The 22,709-nt window shown below is 46.2% G+C and overlaps 1 protein-coding gene and 1 non-coding gene across 6 annotated transcripts in view; one reads left to right on the top strand and one right to left on the bottom strand.

Annotated features, from left to right (window-relative positions):
• Positions 1 to 4,983: 4,983 nt before the first annotated feature.
• On the bottom strand, positions 4,984 to 5,055 carry trnad-guc (transfer RNA aspartic acid (anticodon GUC)). Its single transcript has one exon. It is a non-coding gene; the product is annotated as a tRNA-Asp (tRNA).
• A 2,091-nt stretch (positions 5,056 to 7,146) lies between these two features.
• The window catches only part of tmtc4 (transmembrane O-mannosyltransferase targeting cadherins 4), a 62,289-nt gene continuing 46,726 nt past the window's right edge, over positions 7,147 to 22,709 (top strand). For 3 of the 5 annotated variants that reach the window (XM_070891778.1, XM_070891781.1, XM_070891777.1), the window contains exons 1-3: positions 7,203 to 7,283; positions 15,549 to 15,762; positions 18,176 to 18,291. In XM_070891778.1, the coding sequence (XP_070747879.1) occupies positions 7,255 to 7,283; positions 15,549 to 15,762; positions 18,176 to 18,291 (359 nt within the window). In that variant the 5' untranslated portion in view covers positions 7,203 to 7,254. The other 2 variants (XM_070891779.1, XM_070891780.1) reach the window with 2 other exon arrangements.

The raw sequence follows: 22,709 nt of genomic DNA, 5'->3' as shown, positions 1-22,709 counted from the left end.
CCCACTCGTTGAATTTGATTGGTAAAATTATGCTCTTTCGTTGCAGTCGGTCTAGCTCGATCTCTACCTTTTCTCTCATCATGTACGGTACTGCTCTCACCTTGTGAAGGATGGGTCGCGCCCCCGAAATTAGGTGGATCTGCACTTTTGCTCCTTGGAACTTCCCGATGCCTGGTTCGAACAGCGAAGGGAACTTGTTTAAGACCTGGGCACACGAAGTGTCGTCGGCGGACGAGAGCGCTCGGACGTCGTCCCAGTTCCAGCGTATCTTTCCCAGCCAGCTCCTGCCGAACAGCGTGGGACGATCGTCCAGTACCACCCAGTGTGGTAGCTTGTGCACCGCTCCATCGTCGGAGACTTTTACAGTAGCACTGCCAATTACGGGAATCAGTTCCTTTGTGTAAGTTCTCAGTTTTGTGCGAATGGGAGCCAAGACTAGGCTTGAGGCCTTGCTGCACCATAATTTTTCGAAAGTCTTTTTGCTCATAATGGACTGGCTCGCGCCGGTGTCCAACTCCATTGACACCAGGAGTCCATTTAGTTCAACCTTCAGTATTATCGGGGGACACTTAGTGGTAACTGTATGCACCTTATATACCTCTGCTTACTCAGTCTGAGGCTCTGGTTGGTCATGATCCGTCGTGAATCGGTCCTCCTCTGCAACATGGTGGTTTGCAGAATTAACAGGATTAGCGACTCGCCTGCACATACATTGGAGGTGTCTCAGTGTTCCACAGCCCTTGCAAACATCCCTTTGAAGCGGCATGAATGGAAATGATGATCACCCCCGTAGCGCCAACAAAGTGTTAATGGTCTTGCATTCATCACCCTTGATGGTGGACTCTGAGACATCTGTGGACGTGCAGCTGCAGGCATGTGGGGCCTGCCCTGTATGTTGTGATTTGAAAACAACATCACTTTGTTCACAGTACTTGTAGCAGCACTCATGTGCTGAGAGATTTGCTTAGTATTGTCACTGGTGGCAATGAACGCCTGGGCTGTCGCTATGACCTTACTCAAGGTTGGGGTCTCTACAGTCAAAAGTTTGCGTAGTATCATTTCATGGCCAATTCCAAGTACGAAATAGTCTCTGAACACGTTCTGCGAATGTCCTTCAAATTCGCAATGTCCTGCAAGGCGTCTTAGCTCAGCGACATAACTCGCTACTTCCTGGCCTTCAGACCTTTTGTAGCTGTAGAACCGGTACCTCGCCATCAGAACGTTTTAGTTCAGGTTCAGATGTTCCCGGATCAGTGTGTACAAATCATCGTACGATCTCTCTGTGGGTTTTGTTGGAGTGAGCAGATTCTCCATGAGGCCATACGTTGGTGCCCTGCAGATGGTGAGGAGGATCACCCTTCGTTTGGTAGCATCTGCTTCTCCTTCCAGCTCGTTGGCCACTAAGTATTGGTCGAGTCGCTCCACAAAAATTTCCCAATCATCTCCCTCCGAGAATTTCTGCAGGATACCCACTGTTCTCTGCATCATTGGGTTCATTATCTGTACCTCGTCGCCAGTTGTTATGCATGAAGAAAGAGTCTGACTGGATACTGTGAGCTCAAAGTAAAGTGTGACCTTAATCTTTTATTGCAGGTCTCCAGAGTGCCTCTCCCACCTGTGAGGCCTCCTTAAGTACCTGTGCTCCCAAGGGATTATGGGATCTCTTGGGACTTCAGGAGATGAGCCCTCTGGTGGCTGTACAAGGTAAATACAAGTTTACATATATAATATTACCCCCAGCCCCGTGAACTTTTATCTTGTGCAGTAACCTTTTATGTGGCACCTTATCGAATGCCTACTGGAAATCCAAATACATTACATCCATTGATTCCCCCTTATCCACCCTGCTCGTTACATCCTCAAAGAACTCCAGCAATTTGTCAAACATAATTTCCCTTTCATAACACCATGTTGATTCTACTTGATTGAATCATGCTTTTCCAAATGTCCTGCTACCAATTTCTTAATAATGGACTCCAGCATTTTCCCAACAACAGATGTTAGGCTAACTGGTCTATAGTTTCCTGCTTTTTGTCTGCCTCCTTTTTTAAATAGTGGCATTACCTTTGCAGTTTTCCAATCTGCTGGGACCTCCCCAGAATCCAGGGAAATTTTGGTCGATTACAACCAATGCATCCACTATCTCTGCAGCCACTTCTTTTAAGACCCTAGGATGTAAGACATCAGGTCCAAGGGACTTGTTCGCCTTTAGTCCCATTATTTTACAGAGTACTACTTCTTTAGTGATAACGATTGTATTAAGTTCCTCCCTCCATATAGCCACTTGATTATCCACTATTGGGATGGTTTTAGTGTCTTCTACCGTGAAGACCGATACAAAATATTTGTTCAAAGCCTCTGCCATTTCCCTGTTCCCCATTATTAATTCCCCAGTCTCCAAGGGACCAATATTTACTTTAGCCACTCTTTTCCTTTTTATGCACCTGTCGAAACTCTTACTATATGTTTTTATATTTCATGCTAGTTTGCTTTCATAATCTATTTTCCCTCTCTTTATTAATATTTCTAGTCGTTCTTTGCTAGCTTTTAAAAGTTTCCCAATCCTCTGGCCTCCCACTAGTCTTGGCCACATTATATGCCCTTGTTTTCAATTTGGTACCATCCCTTATTTCCTTAGTTAGCCATGGATGGTTATCGCTTCTCTTACAGTCTTTTCTTGAATTGGCTGAAGACTGGCTTCTATGATTTTGGGAACCTCGGGAGGAGGCCGATATGGATCATCCACTCGGCACTCCTGGCTGAAGATGGTTGTAAACGTTTCAGTCTTTTCTTCTGCCCTCATTGAGGATGAGGATCTTCATGAAGCCCCCTCCCCCCGTTAGTTGTTTAATGGTCCACCACCATTCACGACTGGATGGGGCAGGACTACAGAGCTTTAACCTGATCCATGGGGTGTGGGATTGCTTAACCTTGTCTATAGAATGTTTGAAGTGGAGATTAAAATAATTAACCTCAACACAGTCTGTTAGGAATCAAACACAAGTAGGTTTATTTTACTTGCAAGGGAGAAACGAGCCTGCAAGCCAGCCCCTGCTGAACTTTTCACACTCGCTCTCCCCGAACAAAGAACACACAAGATTTTTATACAGGTACTTAGCCTATAATGACCGGACATTCAATAAATGAGACATACATTGATTTGAATGGATTGAGTTGATTTTGTCACTCAAGGCGAAGTTGATTTCTATCCCGCCTATTCCTGTACCTTTCCCCTATTGTGTCTCAGGGTGTTTATCACTCATGTACCTGGCTCCGATTTGACCTTTGCTCGTACTGGGTACCATTTTCACTGATGTGTCGGTTTGAGACATACCATCCCCATGTTATCTCTTGTGTTAGGACAGGTGGCCTTGAGACATAGTACAGATGTACATTCTTGCTTCTCTGTGTTTAATTTGTAAGGGCTGCTTCTGATTTCTGCACGTACACACTTTCATCCTTTATTCCATGTCTGATATGTCCAGTGTGACCTATTGTCCTACTTCAATGTTGCTTCCGCTTTTTTGCCTGCATGTAGTCCTGTGTTGCAGCTTCCCAGATTGGCACTTTTAGGTACACCTGGTACTGCTCCTGGCATGCTCTTCAACACACTTCATTGAACCAGGGTTAGTCCCCTGGCTTGATGGTAATTATAGAGTGAGGGCTATGCCGGGCCATGAGGTTACAGATTGTGGTGGAATACAATTCTGCTGCTGCTAATGGCCCACAGCGTCTCATGGATGCCCAGTTTTGAGCTGCTAGATCTGTTCTGAATCTATCCCATTTAACACGACACAATTATTTTAAAGACTAGAGAAAGGTTAATCTCAACAGGAGGGAATTCCAGAGCTTGGGGCCCAGGCAGCTGAAGGCACGGCCACCGGTGGTGGAGCGATTAAAATCAGTGCTGCTCAACCACAATTGCAGGAGCATTCCTCGAGCTATCAAAATATATATTTGAGGCTGTTACCACATCTGACAAGGAACCCCATATGTTATTTTAAGCAACTTATGAAGAATTATGAATACATTAGCTACAAAAACCAAAATGTAAATTTATTGTCACCACTGCGAAGACATACTCAAAAAATGTAGCTACCAATCAAAATGCAAATATTTCTGAAATATAAACGGAAAATGATGGAAATACAGGCAATAGTGTTGTGCAAATCTGCTTTGTAATTTAAAAAAAATAAAATGGGTAAAGACTGCATTTCATTCTCATTGAAGCTTTTATTTCCTTCGAATTGCTCTCTTGAGTACGAGCAGCATTTATTTATGGTGTTTATTTAGAACAATGTTGCGCATTGCTACCTCCTGGTGGCTATTGGAAAATACTGCAGCAGTACACAGGCGAAAGAAATTAATTGGGGTGGGGTTGAAAAAAGGCATTGATAGGATCGCTTCTCTATGTTTGGACTATCTCTCCTTTTGTTTTTACAATTCCTCAGTTTCTTTGCACAAGTTCCTTGCACAGGGCACAGTGACATAAGTGAAACACACTTAAAACCTTCAGACATTTATGCTGCCCATACAATTAAACTGGAGCAAATGCTGCACCACTGTTAGATAGAAATCTACACACTTTTATAAATATTTTTAAAAGTTAGGATAATTCCCTTCTCCAAAAAAGCTACATTAAAAGTTACAAGTGAACTTAAGTTGCAACAGTGACAGAACTTAAGTCCTTTTTTAATATTCTGTGCATCACCTAAAGAGGCGGAATTTTAAAGTAAAGGGGCTTAGCTCCCCCCACCCCCAGACTACTGAAATGTTTGTGGAGTTGCAGCCATGCTTTTTGCTAATATTAACTTTTAAAACGTCTTTGAAATTGCAATCCACTTACAATCTTGAAACATTAGTCCCGTCAATAAAATTACATGGGAGAATTTTTTAAAAACCTACATACACTGCAAAATTCTTGTCATATAGCAAATTACATAATAATATTTATAAAAACTGTAAAGAGGAAAATTATTCAGCCTCCCCGGCGGGGAATTGAACCCCGGTCTCCCGCGTGACAGGCGGGGATACTCACCACTATACTACCGAGGATCAGCCATACAAATGCTTGGACAACTTAGCATACAACTTCACATAGTTCTATATTGCTGAGGTTGAATTCTGTTTGCAGTTATACTTCCATGCAAAGTATGCTCCTAAACGTCCACCATAAAGAACAATAACAACTTCTATTTATATTTAACGTAGTAAAACATATGTTGTGGATATGTGGTTGGAAGCTCATTCCAAGGTCAAATGTGACGCCTAAGTTGCAAACAGTCTGGTTCAGCCTCTGGATGCCAAGGAGAGGAAATACTTACTTGACCTCATTCTCACCAATCTATCTGTCACAGACACCTTTGTCCCCAATAGCAATTGTAGAAGTGGAATTGGATAAATACATGAAAAGGAAACATTTGCAAGGCTACGAGGAAAGAGCAGGGAGGGGCGAGTGGGACTAATTGGAACACACGGGTACGATGGGCCGAATGGCCTCCTTCTGTGTTGTATTATTCTATGAACTACATGCTGTACTATTCTGATATACAGTGCAAGGCCAGTATTTATTGCCCATCCCTAATTGCCCTTGAGAAGGTGGTGGTGAGCTGCCTTCTTGAACTGCTGCAGTCCGTGTGGTGATTGAGTTCCAGGGTTTTGACCCAGCGACAATGAAGGAATGGCGATATATTTCCAAGTCAGGATGGTGTGTAACTTGGAGGGGAACTTGGAGGATGGTGTTCCCATGTGCCTGCTGCCCTTGTCCTTCTAGGTGGTGGAGGTCACGGGTTTGGAAGGTGCTGTCGAAGAAGCCTTGGCGAGTTGCAGCAGTGCATCTTGTGGATGGTACACACTGCAACCACGGTGCGCCGGTGGTTGAAGGAGTGAATGCTTAAGGTGGTGGATAGGGTGCCAATCAAGTGGGCTGCTTTGTCCTGGATGGTATCGAGCTGCTTGAGTGTTGTTGGAGCTGCTCTCATCCAGGCAAGCCGTTTGAGGTGTCTCTTACCTATTACTTAAGACAAGATGGTTCAGAAACTTTGAGGAAAATGAAAAGTTATTAAAAGCTATATTTGAGCAGTTTAGATATACAGTATAAATTCAAATGCTAAAGAAACACACAACTGTTAATCTCAAAATCCATTAGCTCCTCTTAAACTTCCTGCATCAGCCAGCCGTGGCTCAGTTGTTAGCACACTCGCCTCTGAGTCAGAAGGTTTCAAATCCACTCCAGAGATGTGAGCACATAACCCAGGCTGACACTTCACTACCGGTAAATTGCTGCATTGTCAGAGATGCTGTCTTTCGAATGAGACGTTAAACCGAGACCCCATCTGCTCTCTCAGGTGAATGTAAAAGTTCCCATGGCATTATTTTGAAGAAGATCATGGGAGATTTTCTTACTGTCCTGTAAATATTCATCTCTCATTTAATATTTTAAAAAATTACTGTTTCTGGGAGCATGTTGTGTGAAATTCTGTCCTCTTGAGCATCCCTGATTATTAGCACTCCTCCATTGGTGGCCGTGTCTCCTGCTGCCTGGGTCCCAAGCTCTGGAACCCCCTCCCTGAACCTCTCTACCTCTCTCCTCCTTTAAGACGCTCCTAAAACCGACCTCTTTGACCAAGCCTGCACTAATTTCTCCCAATGTGGCTCGGTGTCAAATTTTTGCCTTATAATACTCCTGCGAAGCGCCTTGCGATGTTTTACTACGTTAAAGGCGCTATATAAATTCAAGTTGTTGTTGTTAAAATGAACCACAATACATCATGTTAATACAACAATAACTTGTATTTATACAGCATCTTTAACGTAGTAAAACGTCCCAAGGTGCTTCACAGGAGCGATTATCAAACAACACCGAACCACATAAGGAGAATATGTAAAAAAAAATCAAAATGCTTCTAGATATGCAGCGCCAACTTTTTTCAACAGTTACATTTTCCCTTTGGGATGTTATGTGTGTAGTGCATCACTTTCCCCTCTGGCGATGTGCAGCAGTTTGCACAGAGACTCTACGAAACAATGCATCGAGTGGCGCTGGTTGCTGGGTTTGATTGACAGCTCAGACATCCAGGCCTCCCCCCCACACCGGAAGCGGTCCCACATCGAAAGGCTTCCCCACCCCCACCACCGCGGTGTTCACCTTTAGGTTCCGCCATGTAGACGGACGATTCCGGGACCTGCGAAGGTAAAGAAAATAAAATATAAACTAAAATAAAGTAGATTTCCAAATGTTTCTCCTTCTGCAGGATGAGGATCAGATATGACTTCTCTTGCAGGTTTGGAAAAAAGTTTTTGTGGGGTTATTTCACATTTGAAGTGGTTAATTCCAATGAAAAGGCATGGAAATTAAATAGCCATAACCTAATGAATTTCTATAGCGCCTTTCAGCCACTGTCAGCTTGTGGCTCAGTGGGCAGCACACTCGCCTCTGAGTCAGAAGGTTGTGGGTTTAAGTCCCAGTCCAGACAATTGAGCATATAAATCTAGGCTGATCGGCCCAGTGGAGTACTGAGGGAGTGCGGCACTGTCGGAGGGGCAGTACTGAGGGAGTGCGGCACTGTCGGAGGGGCAGTACTGAGGGTGTGCGGCACTGTCGGAGGGGCAGTACTGAGGGAGTGCTGCACTGTCGGAGGGGCAGTACTGAGGGAGTGCGGCACTATCGGAGGGGCAGTACTGAGGGAGCATTGCACTGTCGGAGGGGCAGTACTGAGGGAGTGCGGCACTGTCGGAGGGGCAGTAATGAGGGAGTGCTGCACTGTCGGAGGGGCAGTACTGAGGGAGTGCTGCACTGTCGGAGGGGCAGTACTGAGGGAGTGCGGCACTGTCGGAGGGGCAGTACTGAGGGAGCATTGCACTGTCGGAGGGGCAGTACTGAGGGAGTGCGGCACTGTCGGAGGGGCAGTACTGAGGGAGTGCGGCACTGTCGGAGGGGCAGTACTGAGGGTGTGCGGCACTGTCGGAGGGGCAGTACTGAGGGAGTGCTGCACTATCGGAGGGGCAGTACTGAGGGAGTGCGGCACTATCGGAGGGGCAGTACTGAGGGAGCATTGCACTGTCGGAGGGGCAGTACTGAGGGAGTGCGGCACTGTCGGAGGGGCAGTACTGAGGGAGTGCGGCACTGTCGGAGGGGCAGTAATGAGGGAGTGCTGCACTGTCGGAGGGGCAGTAATGAGGGAGTGCTGCACTGTCGGAGGGGCAGTACTGAGGGAGTGCGGCACTGTCGGAGGGGCAGTACTGAGGGAGCATTGCACTGTCGGAGGGGCAGTACTGAGGGAGTGCGGCACTGTCGGAGGGGCAGTACTGAGGGTGTGCGGCACTGTCGGAGGGGCAGTACTGAGGGAGTGCTGCACTGTCGGAGGGGCAGTACTGAGGGAGTGCGGCACTATCGGAGGGGCAGTACTGAGGGAGCATTGCACTGTCGGAGGGGCAGTACTGAGGGAGTGCGGCACTGTCGGAGGGGCAGTACTGAGGGAGTGCTGCACTGTCGGAGGGGCAGTACTGAGGGAGTGCGGCACTGTCGGAGGGGCAGTAATGAGGGAGTGCTGCACTGTCGGAGGGGCAGTACTGAGGGAGTGCGGCACTGTCGGAGGGGCAGTACTGAGGGAGCATTGCACTGTCGGAGGGGCAGTACTGAGGGAGTGCGGCACTGTTGGAGGGGTTGTCTTTTGGATGGGATGTTAAAACAAGGTCCCTTCTGCTCTCTCAAGTGGATGTAAATGATCCCCTGGCACTATTTCAAAGAAGAGCAGGGGAGTTATCCTTGTCCTGGCCAATATTTATCCACAACCAACATCACTGAAACAGATGAACTGGTCATTATGACATTGCTGTTTGTGGGAGCTTGCTGTGTGCAAATTGGCTGCTGCATTTCCCACATTATAACAGTGACTACACTTCAAAAAGTATTTCATTGGCTGTAAAGCGCTTTGAGACATCCAGTGGTTGTGAAAGGTGCTACAGAAATGCAAGTCATTTTTTCACATCCTCAGGAATTCCCTCCAGTGCTCCCCACTGAGAAAAGGCAGAGGAATAATAAACTGCCAATGTCATTCCCTTTCTGCATTCTGAGGTTGATAGATTTTTGTTGGGTGTTAGAATGTTTCAACATGATTTAAAATGATGACCGCCTTTCTTTTAGCATTTTTAGTGGTTGAGGAAATGTGAGAGAAAGGAAAAGGGAATGTAATCTGTTATATATGTGGACTTGTATTTACTCTGTACAGCCACCAGAGGGCTCATTCCCTGGAGTCCCAAGGGATCCCATAAATCCCTTGGGAGCACAGGTATTTAAGGAGGCCTCACAGGTTGGAGAGGCACTCTGGAGACCTGCAATAAAAGACTACGGTCACACTTTACTTTGAGCTCACAGTGTTCAGTCTGACTCTCCATACACTATAACTGGCGACGAGATACAGATAGCGAACCCAAAGATGCAGAGAACAGTGGGCATCCTGGAGAAATTTTCAGAGGGAAATGATTGGGAAACCTTTGTGGAGCGAATCGACCAATACTTCGTGGCCAATGAGCTAGATGGGGAAGAGAGCGCTGCCAAACGTAGAGCGATCCTCCTCACCTCCTGTGAGGCACCAACGTATGGCCCCATGAAGAATCAGCTCACTCCAGCGAAACCCACGGAGAAATCATACAGCGATTTGTGCACACTGGTCTGAGAGCATTTGAACCCGAAGGAAAGCGTTCTGATGGCGAGGTACCAGTTCTACACCTACAAAAGGTCTGAAGGCCAGGAAGTGGCGAGTTATGTCGCCGAGCTGAGACGCCTTGCAGGACATTGCGAATTTGAAGGACATTTGGAGCACATGCTCAGAGACTTTTTCGTACTTGGCATTGGCCACGAAACCATACTTCATAAACTTTTGACTGTAGAGACCCCAACCTTGAGTAAGGCCATAGCGATAGCCCAGGAGTTCATTGCCACCAGTGACAATACGAAGCAAATCTCTCAGCACACAAGTGCTGCTACAAGTACTGTGAACAAAGTGATGTTTTCGAATCGTAACGTACAGGGCAGGTCACACATACCTGCAACTACACGTCCGCAGATGTCTGAGTCCACCATCAAGGGTGATGAATGCAAGGCCATTAACACCTTGTTGGCGCTGCGGGGGTGATCATCATTTCCATTCGTGCCGATTCAAAGGATACGTTTGCAAGGGCTGTGGAACAATGGGACATCTCCAACGAGTGTCCAGGCGAGCTGCTAAGCCTGTTAAATCTGCAAACCACCACGTTGCAGAGGAGGACAGATCCACAGAGGATCACTATGAACCAGAGCCTCAGATAGAGGAGGCAGAGGTACATGGGGTGCACACATTCACCATGAATTGTCCCCAGATAATGCTGAATGTTGAACTAAATGGATTCCCGGTGTCAATGGAGCTGGACACAGGCGCAAGCCAGTCCATCATGGGCAAAAAGACTTTCGAAAGATTGTGGTGCAACAAGGCCTCCAGGCCAGTCTTAACTCCAGTTCGCATGAGATTAAGAACTTACACTAAAGAACTGATTCCCGTAATCGGCAGTACTACCGTAAAGGTCTCCTACGATGGTGTGGTGCACAAGCTACCACTCTGGGTAGTACCAGGCGATGGTCCCACGCTGCTCGGCAGGAGCTGGCTGGGAAAGATACGCTGGAACTGGGATGACGTCCGCGCGCTAACGCCCGCTGACGACATTTCGTGTGCCCAGGTCTTAAACAAGTTTCCTTCGCTGTTCGAACCAGGCATCGAAAAATTTCAAGGAACCAAAGTGCAGCTCCACCTAATTCCGGGGGCGCGACCCATCCATCACAAGGTGAGAGCAGTACCGTACATGATGAGAGAAAGGGTAGAGATCGAGCTAGACTGGCTGCAACGAGAAGGCATCATTTCACCGATCGAGTTCAGCGAATGGGCCAGTCCTATTGTTCCAGTCCTCAAGGGAGACGGCACGATCAGAATCTGTGACGATTGCAAAGTAACTATCAATCGTTTCTCCCTGCAGGACCAATACCCACTACCAAAAGCCGATGACCTCTTTGCAACGCTGGCGGGAGGAATACGTTCTCGAAGTTGGATCTGACTTCAGCCGACATGACTGGAGGATGCCCTCACCTGCATCAACATGCACAAAGGTCTTTTTGTTTATAACAGATGCCCGTTTGGAATCCGATTAGCGGCGGCGATATTCCAGAGAAACATGGAAAGTTTACTGAAGTCTGTCCCGCACGCCGTGGACTTCCAGGATGACATCTTGGTCACAGGTCGGAACATAGTCAAGCATCTGCAGAACCTGAAGGAGGTTTTTAGTCGACTCAACCACATGGGGCTCAGGTTAAAACGCTCGAAGTGTGTTTTCCTGGCGCCTGAAGTGGAGTTCTTGGGAAGAAGGATTGCGTCGGACGGCATCAGGCCCACCAACGTGAAGACGGAGGCAATCGAGAACACACCGAGGCCACAGAACGTGACGGAGCTGTGGTCGTTTCTGGGACTCTTGAACTACTTTGGTAACTTCTTACCGGTCTCGGCACACTGTTAGAATCACTACATGTCTTACTACGAAAAGGGACGAATGGGTTTGGGGCAAAAGCCAAGAAAATGCCTATGTAAAAGTGAGAAACTTGTTATGCTCAAACAAATTGCTTGTGTTGTATGATCCATGTAAGCGTTTGGTACTAACATGTGATGCATCGTCATATGGCGTCGGGTGTGTATTGCAAAAAGCTAATGAATCTGGGTAATTACAACCGGTTGCTTATGCATCCAGAAGTATGTCTAAGGCTGAGAGAGCCTACAGCATGATTGAAAAAGAAGCGTTAGCGTGTGTTTATGGGGTAAAGAAAATGCATCAATACCTGTTTGAGCTAAAATTCGAATTGGAAACTGACCATACGCCACTGATATCCCTGTTTTCCGAGAGTAAAGGGATAAATACCAACACATCGGCCCGCATCCAGAGATGGGCGCTCACGTTGTCCGCATATAACTACGCCATCCGCCACAGGCCAGGCACAGAAAACTGCGCCGATGCTCTCAGTAGGCTGCCATTTCCCACCACGGGGGTGGAAATGGCACAACCTGCAGATTTAGCCATGATTATGGAAGCATTTGAGAGTGAGCAATCACCCGTCACTGCCCGGCAGATCAAAATGTGGACAAGCCAGGACCCCTTATTGTCCCTAGTCAAAAGCTGTGTGCTTCACGGGAGCTGGTCCAGTGTCCCAGTGGAAATGCAGGAAGAGATAAAGCCGTTCCAGCAGCGCAAAGATGAAATGTCTATACAGGCAGACTGCCTTCTGTGGAGCAATCGAGATGTGGTCCCCAAGAAGGGCAGAGACACCTTCATCAATGACCTCCACAGTACCCACCCAGGCATCGTAATAATGAAAGCGATAGCCAGATCCCATGTGTGGTGGCCCGGTATCGATGCGGACTTAGAGTCCTGCGTTCACAGATGTAATACATGCTCGCAGTTAAGCAATGTACTCAGGGAGTCGCTGCTAAGTTTATGGTCTTGGCCCTCCAAACCATGGTCTAGGATCCATGTCGACTATGCAGGCCCGTTCTTGGGTAAAATGTTCCATGTGGTTGTAGATGCGTACTCCAAGTGGATTGAATGTGAGATAATGTCGGCGAGCACATCCGCTGCCACCACTGAAAGCCTGCGGGTCATGTTTGCCACACACGCCTTACCCGATGTCCTGGTGAGCGACAATGGGCCATGTTGTACCAGTGCTGAGTTCAAAGGATTCATGACCCGTAACAGGATCAAACTTGCCCTGTTTAAACCAGCGTCCAATGGTCAGGCAGAGAGAACAGTGCAAACCATCAAGCAAGGCTTGAAGAGGGTAACTGAAGGCTCACTGCAGACTCGCCTATTATGAGTCCTGCTTAGCTACTGTACAAGACCACACTCACTCACTGGGAGCCCACCTGCTGAACTGCTCATGAAAAGAGCACTTAAGACAAGGCTCTTGTTAGTTCACCCTGATCTACATAAACAGGTAGAGAGCAGGCGGCTTCAACAAAGTACATATCATGATAGTGCAAATGTAGCACGTGAGATTGAAGTCAATGATCCTGTATTTGTATTCAATTATGGACAAGGTCCCAAGTGGCTTCCCGGCACTGTCGTGGCCAAAGAGGGGAGCAGGGTGTTTCGGGTCAAACTTTCAAATGGACTCATTCACCGGAAACACTTGGACCAAATCAAACTCAGATTTACGGACTACCCTGAGCAACCTACCTTGGACCCTACTTTTTTTGATCCCCCAACACACACACCAGTGGCAACCGACACCACAGTTGACCACGAAGCAGAACCCATCATCCACAGCCGCCCAGCAGGGCCCAACACACCAGGCAGCCCAGCAAGGCCAGCTGCACAGCAGCCCAGCAAGGGCCCAACAAATGATTCAACAACACCAGCTTTCACACCGAGACGATCAACCAGGGCAAGAAGGGCCCCAGATCGACTCGCATTGTAAATAGTTACATTATTGACAAGGCCTTTAAATACCTTGGGAGCACAGGTATTTAAGAAGGCTTCACAGGTTGGAGAGGCACTCTGGAGACCTGCAATGAAAGACTGAGGTCACACTTTATTTTGAGCTCACAGTATTCAGTCTGACTCTTTCTCCATACACTATATAATCTAATCTCTTACACGTGAAGAACTGGTGTAGGGAACGGAGAGAAACATTTGGCCTAACCACTTACTGTACTTTACACAAAGCTTGAAGCACAACAACAACTTGTATTTATATAGCACTTTTAACGTAGTGAAACGTCCCAAGGCGCTTCACAGGAATATTATGAGACAAAAAATTTAACCAAGCCATGGAGAAATTAGGGCAGATGACCAAAAGCTTGGTGAAAGAGGTAGATTTTAAGAAGTGTCTTGAAGAGGTAGCGAGGTTTAGGCAGGGAATTCCAGAGCTTGGGGCCTAATCAGCAGAAGGCACGGCCACCAATGGTTGAGCGATTATAATCGGGGATGCAGATCGGGGAGGGCAGAATTGGAGGAGCGCAGACATCGTGGGGGGGCGTTGTGGGGCTGGAGGAGATTACAGAAATAGGGAGGGGCAAGGCCATGGAGGGACTTGCAAATAAAGATGAGAATTTTGAAATCGAGGCGTTGCTTAACCAGGAGACAGTGTAGGTCAGCGAGCACAGGGGTGATTGGTGAACGGGACTTGATTATAAGCAGCAGCCTCAGCTAAACTCGTAAGCTACGTATTACATAAGCACAGGCCAAGATTGTATTATAGTATCGAATAAAACCAGGTCCCCTTTAACTTCAGGGCTGATTGACTGGGTGGGGCAGTCCAAGGTGCGAGGTCATGTGATGAAACCTCCAGGAATGCGTCCAATCAGAGTCAGCGACCCAGCACTTCCGTGAGAATACTAAAGGAATATACAGTTAATTTAAAAAGTTTCAAATGACCATACTTTAGTGAATTTCTATACGGAATGATTATTTATTTGTACAAATGTGCATTGTATTCATATACTTTAGGAAGAATGTGAAGGCCGTGGAGGGAATGCATAAAAGATGAGTATAGTTCCAGGGATGAGGGACTTCAGTTACGTGGATAGACTGGAGAAGCTGGAGTTGTTCTCCACAGAGCAGAGAAGGTTGAGAGGAGATTTGATCGAGGTGTTCAAAATCATGAGGGGTCTAGGCAGAGTAGATGTACCCATTGGCGGAAGGGTCGAGAACCAGAGGACGAGGATTTTAGGTGATTGGCAGAAGGTCCAGAGGTGACGGGAGGAAAAATCTTTTTACGCAGCGATTTGTTAGGATCTGGAATGCACTGCCTGAAAGGGTGATGGAGGCAGACTCAATCGTGGCTTTCAAAAGGGAATTGGATAAGTAGCTGAAGGAAAACAAATTGCAGGGCTACGGGGAAAGGGTGGGGGAGTGGGACTAGCTGAGGTGCTCTTGCAGAGAGCCGGCACGGGCTCGACAAGCCGAATGGCCCTTTTCTGCGCTATAACCATTCTATGATTTATTATTAAGCCAAAAGGCAAATCTTCCACTTGTGTACTCCTGGAGTAGAGTTTGGGTGACCAACTCTCCAGGATTGCCCTGAAGTGTCCAGTAATTGAAGATTCATCTCCAGGATGCTGCTGCGAGCAAAGCCCAGGAGAAAAATCTTTAAGAAAAAATTTTCATTTTCTTCGAACATTTTCATTGATTAGTTATAGAAGTTTCAGAGATTTTGGGGAGGACGGAAGGTTGTTGGACCAAAGGTCAGGTTCATCCAATCAGGCAATGAAGAGGCTATTGGCTTTCCAATTGGCCGTGGGGAAGGCGGTGTGCCGTGATGATTGACCAATGGCAGCAGCGTGAGGGGTGGGGCGATTGGCATCATGTGACCAAACATCCAGGGATACATCCACCCAGAGTGGGCCAGCCCTACATCCGTCAGGAGCACACATCTGTTAAACCATGGATGTAGCCCACGATTTTTTGTCCTGTCAAGATGATATTCCTGAAGTTTCCCAAAGATGTTTATCCCGATCTTGTGCTCCCGTTTCCAGGTTATGGATAGCAGAATGCCAGAGCCACGAGTGTGGCGTGAGGTTTAGCACAATGCTGCAGTCTGAATGGAGTTTGGACAACACTCTACCAGTACCACAGCTCCCTCACTGCTGGGCAAAGGCTATCGTTGGTGCACTGGCTTTATTGTGTTTTGCCAACAGCTACGATGGAGACTTTGTCTTTGATGATTCGGAAGCCATTATCAATAATAAGGTATGTGACTTTGCATTTAAATGTCCAAGCGTTTAATACAAATTAACTATTGTTGGGTTCTTCGACGAGAGTGAAAGTAGTTAAGGTAAAGTGTTGTTGGTCTTAACATAGAGATTTTGTGCTAAACCTGTATCGAAACTTGGTTAGACCACACTTGGAGTACTGCACGCAGTTCTGGTTGCCATATAAAAAGAATATGCACTAGAGCAGGTGCAAAAAAAAATATTTACAAGGATGATACCAGAACTGCGAGGTTATACCTATCAGTAAATAATGAACAGGCTGGGTCTCTTCTTTTGAACAAAAAAAGCTAAGGGGTGACCTAATAGAGGTCTTTAAAATTATGAAAGGTCTTGATAGAGTGGATATAGAGAGAGTGTTTCCACTTGTGGGGAGGAGCAAAACTAGAGGCCATCAATATAAAATAGTCACCAAGAAATCCAATAGGGAATTCGGAAGGAAGTTCTTTATCCAGAGAGTGATGAGAACGTGGAACTCGCTACCACAGGGAGTGGGTGAAGCGAATAGTATAGATGCATTGAAGGGGAGGCAAGACAAGCATATGAGGGAGAAAGGAATAGAGGGTTATGCTGATAAATTTAGATGAGGAAAGACAGGAAGAGGTTTGAGTGGAGCATAAGCATGGACTAGTTGGACCGAATGACATGTTCTGTGCCGTATATCCTATGTAAGCTAGCTGGTTTGTGATTACTATGTAGATTTGACTTATTTTCTTTAAATGATGGTTTAATAGATTCTTGTCATGATCTGGAATGCACTTGGAATGCACTGCCTGAATGGGTGCTGGAAGCAGATTCAATAGTAAATTTGAAAAGGGAACACTTGAAAAGGGAAAATTTGCAGGATCTATTGAGAAAGAGCAGGAGGAGAGACTGTGACTAATTGGATCGCTCTTTCAAAGAGCCAGCACAGGCACGATGGGCCGAATGGCCACACTCTGTGCTGTACAATTCTGAGGAGATTAGCTGCTGGCAGGAGATTTGTAAAGGAGCCACATTGCACTCCCACCAAGTCCTGCGGTTATTGTACAAAAGGTATTGTGGAGAAGTATGTTTTTTTTTGTCGAGTAGCGGTATAGGGGTCATACAAAGCAGGAAATACCTTATGTAATCCTATGTAATTGCATAGAAGTAACTGTGTGATTGAGGAAGACGCTTTTGCAGTCACTTGGTGCATTTCACATGTAGGACCTGGGTTCAGTGCCATCCCGGACCAATAGGATAAACATCCTTTTCTTTCTGATGGCTGTAAGAGCTATACGTGGCAGTGTGGTGGTTATGTTATTGGATAGTAATCCAGAGCTTGCCGTGAAATTGTTGGATTGCCGTAAAAACCCAACTGGCTCACTAATGTCTTTGAGGGTGAGCCATTAGAAGCACGTTGGGCCAAATGGCCTGCCTCTGTGCTGTACGATGCAAACATGTGGCAGGGGATTTTTATTTGCAAGTAAAATTGTAGGTCCTCGTTTCCATTTCTTTTTTTATTTAAAGCTACCCCTTTAATATTGTTTCAGCCTTGATGAGCTCTTCAGTAAGTATTGATTTATCTCTGAGCTGGCACAGGTACAGTGGGCTGAATGGCCTCCTGTACTGTATGATTCTAAGAAAAACGCTAACAGGGAATGGTATGGCAAATGATATGAGCAGAAGTTCTCCATGTTATCTAAAAGTAAACCAATCTATTCAGAAGTATGTTTTGAAAATTAAGTTGGTAACCAGTATTTGAATATTATTTTAGTAGTCCTATTACGTGATCTTTTCAATTATCAAAAGTATCTGTGCAAATATTTGCTGCTGAATTATTTAAGTTGGCTTATCTCGCAATCAATATTGGTAATAGCTGGGAAATAATTCTAAAGATTTTGTCTGGAGTCACTCAAAGCAAATATTAAAATATTGTACAGTCCTGCATGTGAAAAACTTGTATAAAAGTAAAATTAATTATGCTAGCAGGGCTCTGTGAAAGAAATCAATAACAACTTGCATTTATATAACACCTTTTTAACGAGGTAAAACCTCCCAAGGCAGTTCACAGGAGCGTTATCAAACAAAGTCTGATACCAAGCCACAAAAGGAGATATTAGGTCAGGTGACCAAAAGTTTGATTGAAGAGGCAGGTTTTAAGGAGCGTCTCAAAAGAGGAGAGAGAAGCGGAGAGGTTTAGGGAAGGAATTTCAGAGCCTAGGGTCCAGGCAGCTGAAGGTACGGCCGCCAATGGTGGAGCGATGGAAATCGGGGATGTGCGAGAGGCCAGAATTGGAGGAGCGCAGAGATCTCGGAGGGTTGTGGGACTAGAGGAGGTTAGGTCCTGAAGTCCCACAACCCTGTAAAGCATCTATTTAAGAAAAGGAAAATCTCATCATTTAACTTTTGGCATTTCCTTCATGTGTCAGGACCTTAGACCGGAGACTTCACTTCGCAACATTTGGGAGCATGACTTCTGGGGGACAACTCTTATTAGCAACACCAGTCATAAATCCTACCGGCCATTCACTGTACTTACATTCAGGTAAGATGGTGTGGTATTGTGAAAGGGTTTGGTTCACTTTTATACTGTAATGTTTGCCTGTTATACACATGTGTAAGTGAGTATATATCGCCTGCTATCAGGCAAGCACGATTTTATTTTAAGGTGATATTGCTTTGTCTTTCTGTACGTACATCTTGCATGAATTCTTGGGCCTGAAATCACATACATACGCGTACGAGGTGCACACGTGCCCATAGGGGCCTCGATAGTTCCGGGTTTAGGTAGGCGAAGCACATGTGCCTAAACCTGGAACTTGCGATCTGTCACGAATCTTCTATTTGCCCAACTCCTGCCAAGCGAATGCCCTTGAAGTTCTTATACCTGTTAAAAGCAGGGATTTGGCCTGCTATTATCAGCGTAATGGTTTTTTTTTTAAATAGAAAAATAAAATGTTATCACTCATTTATTTATAAAAACCCTGTCCATTAAGGTAAGTTTATTTTTAGCCCTGTTAAAACATATTAAAAAATAAATTCATAAAAATACATTTTTGTATAAATATAAAATTGCATTTTAATTCATTTTAAATATATAATGTGTTTTTTAAAATTTATTTAATGTGTTTGTGTGTTTTTTGGGTATTTCCATTCACACTTATGGTGATTCCGTCTATCCGGAACTCACCATAAGTATAAATGGGGATAGCCCCAGTGATTGGTCGGGCCGGCCCACGTGATCCCGGGGAAGCGTGCGAAGCCCTTGCGCTCCTGGGCTACGTGAGCCTCTCTGCAGGACTTCGTGTAGAGGCTCCGGAGCGCAAGTCGCCGAACCTCCGGGATTGCCAGGTACTTTTGTCGAAATCTTTGCGGTCATTTTTAGTGTTGGGTTAACGGAGTATGGCTAAAAGTACAGCCAACCTCAAAACATTCGCAGGCAACTGATGACCTTTTTTTAAGTGCAGTCACTGTTGTGTAGGTAGATGCAACAGGTAATCTGCATAGGGCAAGCTTCCACAAACATCAATTTAAAAAAATGACCATTTAAAGAGTAGTTGTAAGTTGCTGCTTGCCAACAAATCTTTAGGCTTATTTGATTTTATTTTTTTTTTAATTCTGACTGTAATGTATAGTTGTTGCACGGTTGGGTTTGTTAGCACAGCAAACAAAACTAAATTAAGCAAAACTTTTATTTGCAATGTCAACAGGCAGAAAGATATCCTCCGGACCATACTGTGTGCATAACCTCAGTGTAGTTATAGTGCAGAGAGTGGAATAAACAAGGTCATTCTCGTGGTAGAAGGCTCTCATTCTAATAGTGCTGGTAAAGGCAAAGGGCTGGATTTTTGCCGACTTTGCGACCAGGTTTTTGCCGAGTTGACTCTCCGTGGCGGGATTTTCGGGTACCTTTCTGTGGTGGCGCTTTCAAGTACCGCCAGGGGGGTGCGCCGACATGAAACGCCACGGATTGCGTTACCATCATACTTTAGGCATTCTCCGGACCCGTACTCTGTGCCCAGAATACCGATGGGGTCAAACCTGTCGGTGCAGCTCTGCCAGCAGTGGTAAGTATGAAGACTTGCAAAAAAGGTAAGTTAAAAGTTTCTATTTTTTAATTCTTTTTCAGCGATTTAGTAGGTAAGGATTTTCTGAATGTTTTTTGCAATTTTTTTTGTTTGTTTTTTCCCCCCCTCCCAAGGCCTCTCTCTCAGCGCTACCGGCCCTGGAATAAAGTTTCCAAAACTCACGGTTTGCGCCGTGAATCCTCATCCAACTTTACTGAGACGTGAAGGCTGAAAAATTGGCCTAAAAACGGTAACGCAGCGAAAACAGTAATTTTGGCGAAAAACTACCATTTTTGCCAAAATCCAAAAATCCCGTCCATAGTTTCTTGTACTGTGCAGAAGACCATTTTTGTGGTAGTGTTGGGTATAATTATATAATATTGTCATATATCCCCATTATCCTTATGTGAAGGTATTATCTCTGTTGCCCTTATGTGGGAGTATTGTAAGATATTGCCATACATCCTTTATCTCTAAGTACATGGTCTACAGGGCTATAGTAATACCCTCCCTCCTGTATGGATCAGAGATGTGGACCATGTACAGTAGACACCTCAAGTCGCTGGAGAAATACCACCAACGATGTCTCCGCAAGATCCTGCAAATCCCCTGGGAGGACAGATACCAACGTTAGCGTCTTCATCCAGGCCAACAGGCCCAGCATTGAAGCACTGACCACACTTGATCAGCTCCGCTGGGCAGGCCACATAGTTCGCATGCCAGACACGAGACTCCCAAAGCAAACTCTCTACTCGGAACTCGTCCACGGCGAAGGTGGGCAGAGGAAACGTTACAAAGACACCCTCAAAGCCTGCGACATCCCCACTGACACCTGGGAGTCCCTGGCCAAAGACCGCCCTAAGTGAAGGAAGTGCATCCGGGAGGGCGCTGAGCTCCTTGAGTCTCGTCGCAGAGAGCATGCAGAAACCAAGCATGCGGCAAACCAGGCTCCCCGCCTACCCTTCCCGTCAACTACTGTCCCACCTGTGACAGAGACTGTGGTTCTCGTATTGGACTGTACAGCCACCTAAGAACATGCTAAGAGTGGAAGTAAGTCTCCCTCGATTCCGAGGGACTGACTATGATTATCTCTAATACAAGTTCGAGGACTAGAGAATCATAAACATCTGACTAATACTCTTTATTAAATCAAGTCAATGAGATAATCCAGCATAACCCCTTGCATGTATATAAGATACCAATTAGACCCACGCACCCAGGACTCCTCAGGAGGTCGCAAGTGTGTCGTCTTGACTGCTTAGGCTGGCGTCAGCGAAACTAGATCAAAAGTCCTTGGGATCATCATCATCATCATCATCATCATAGGCAGTCCCTCGAAATGAGGATGACTTGCTTGCACGCCAAAAAAGGATGAGCTCACAGGTGTTTCAATGAAGGACCTAATATCCCAGGTCCTGAACTACATGGTGCAGGGTGGAAGATGCCTGTGTGTGGATTTTTTTAACGTGTGGTGACCGTTGCACACCAGCCACCACACAGGGCTTGACAGAGCTAGGTCTTGGTCCAGTGGCAAGGATTAACCAAGATGACTGGAGACCAGCTCTGCTGCACGGACCTAGTGCGCACACATATCGCAGTGTGGGCTGGCCCGTGCTGCCCCTGGGCCCACACCTCTTCTGGCCCCGAACTCACGCCTCTCCTGGGCCCCGATCACGTCCCCCTACAATCTCTTGCCACTCCTTTGCTCTGACCTCGCCGCTCCTGCCCACGCTCCAATCAGCGACCTGGACCTTGATGACGTCCCTCTTCGCTGCCGTCGCCCTCCTGCGCCAGATCACACTGTACCTTGCCGTGGTACGCAACCACGCTGCCCATGGCCGCCGCTCACTGCTCCTTTTATGACCCCAACCTGCCGCTGATGGTCTCTCGCAGGGTGCATCAATGCGTTGTTTCACTACTTAGGACAAACGTGGGTATCCTGTGTGATCACGCTCTGTGTGTGTGTGCTGTACAGCCCTCTTGCGCAATGTTATATAATTCTATATAATGCCAGCTGGCTTTATCCTATTTAATAATCTATCTGGTGCCTACCCTTACAGGTAGTGTCTTTTATAGCTTGTGATTCCTGTGGTAGCATCTATCTGCTGCCGCTCTGTTACATAGTCGCAGTGCAAGAATTATATATGTAATGTAAAATCTTACGGCTGTACAGCAACAACAACTTGCATTTATATAGCACCTTTAAAGTAGTACAACGTCCCAACGCTTCACAGGCTCATTATAAAACAAAATTTGACACTCAGCCACACAAAGAGATATTAGGACAGGTTACCAAAAGCTTGGTCAAAGAGGTATGTATTAAGGAGCGTCTTAAAGGAGGAGAGAGAGGTTGAAAGATTTAGGGAGGGAATTCCAGAGCTTGGGGCCTTGCAGTTGAGGGCACGGCCACCAATGGTGGAGCGATTAAAATCAGGCATGCTCCAGAAGCCAATATTGGAGGAGTGCAGAGATCTTGCGGATTTGTGAGGCTGAAATAGAATAGAGCTAGGGAGGGGGTGAGGCCATGGAAGGATTTGAAAACAAGGATGTGAATTTTAAAATGGAGACGTTGCTTAACTGGGAGCCAGTGTAGGTCAGCGAGCACAGGGGGTGATGGGTGAATGGAACTTGGTGTGAGTTAGGACACGGGCAGCTGAGTTTTGGAATTTACGGAAGGTAGAACGTTGAGGCCAGCCAGGAGAGTGTTGGAACAGTCAAGTCTAGAGGTAACAAAGGCATGGATGAAGGTTTCAGCAGCGGATGAGCTGAGGCAGGGCGATGGGCGATGTTATGGAGGGGGAAATAGGCGGTCTTCGTGATGACGCGGATATGTGGTCGGAAGCTCATCTCAGGGTCAAATATGGCACCCAGGTAAGCACATCGTAATGTAATATTT

Source organism: Pristiophorus japonicus, chromosome 10 (genome assembly GCF_044704955.1).
Source record: "Pristiophorus japonicus isolate sPriJap1 chromosome 10, sPriJap1.hap1, whole genome shotgun sequence".
Lineage (NCBI taxonomy): Eukaryota > Metazoa > Chordata > Chondrichthyes > Pristiophoridae > Pristiophorus > Pristiophorus japonicus.
Note: the sequence above shows the minus strand (reverse complement) of the source record. Positions and strands in the feature narration are given on the sequence as shown.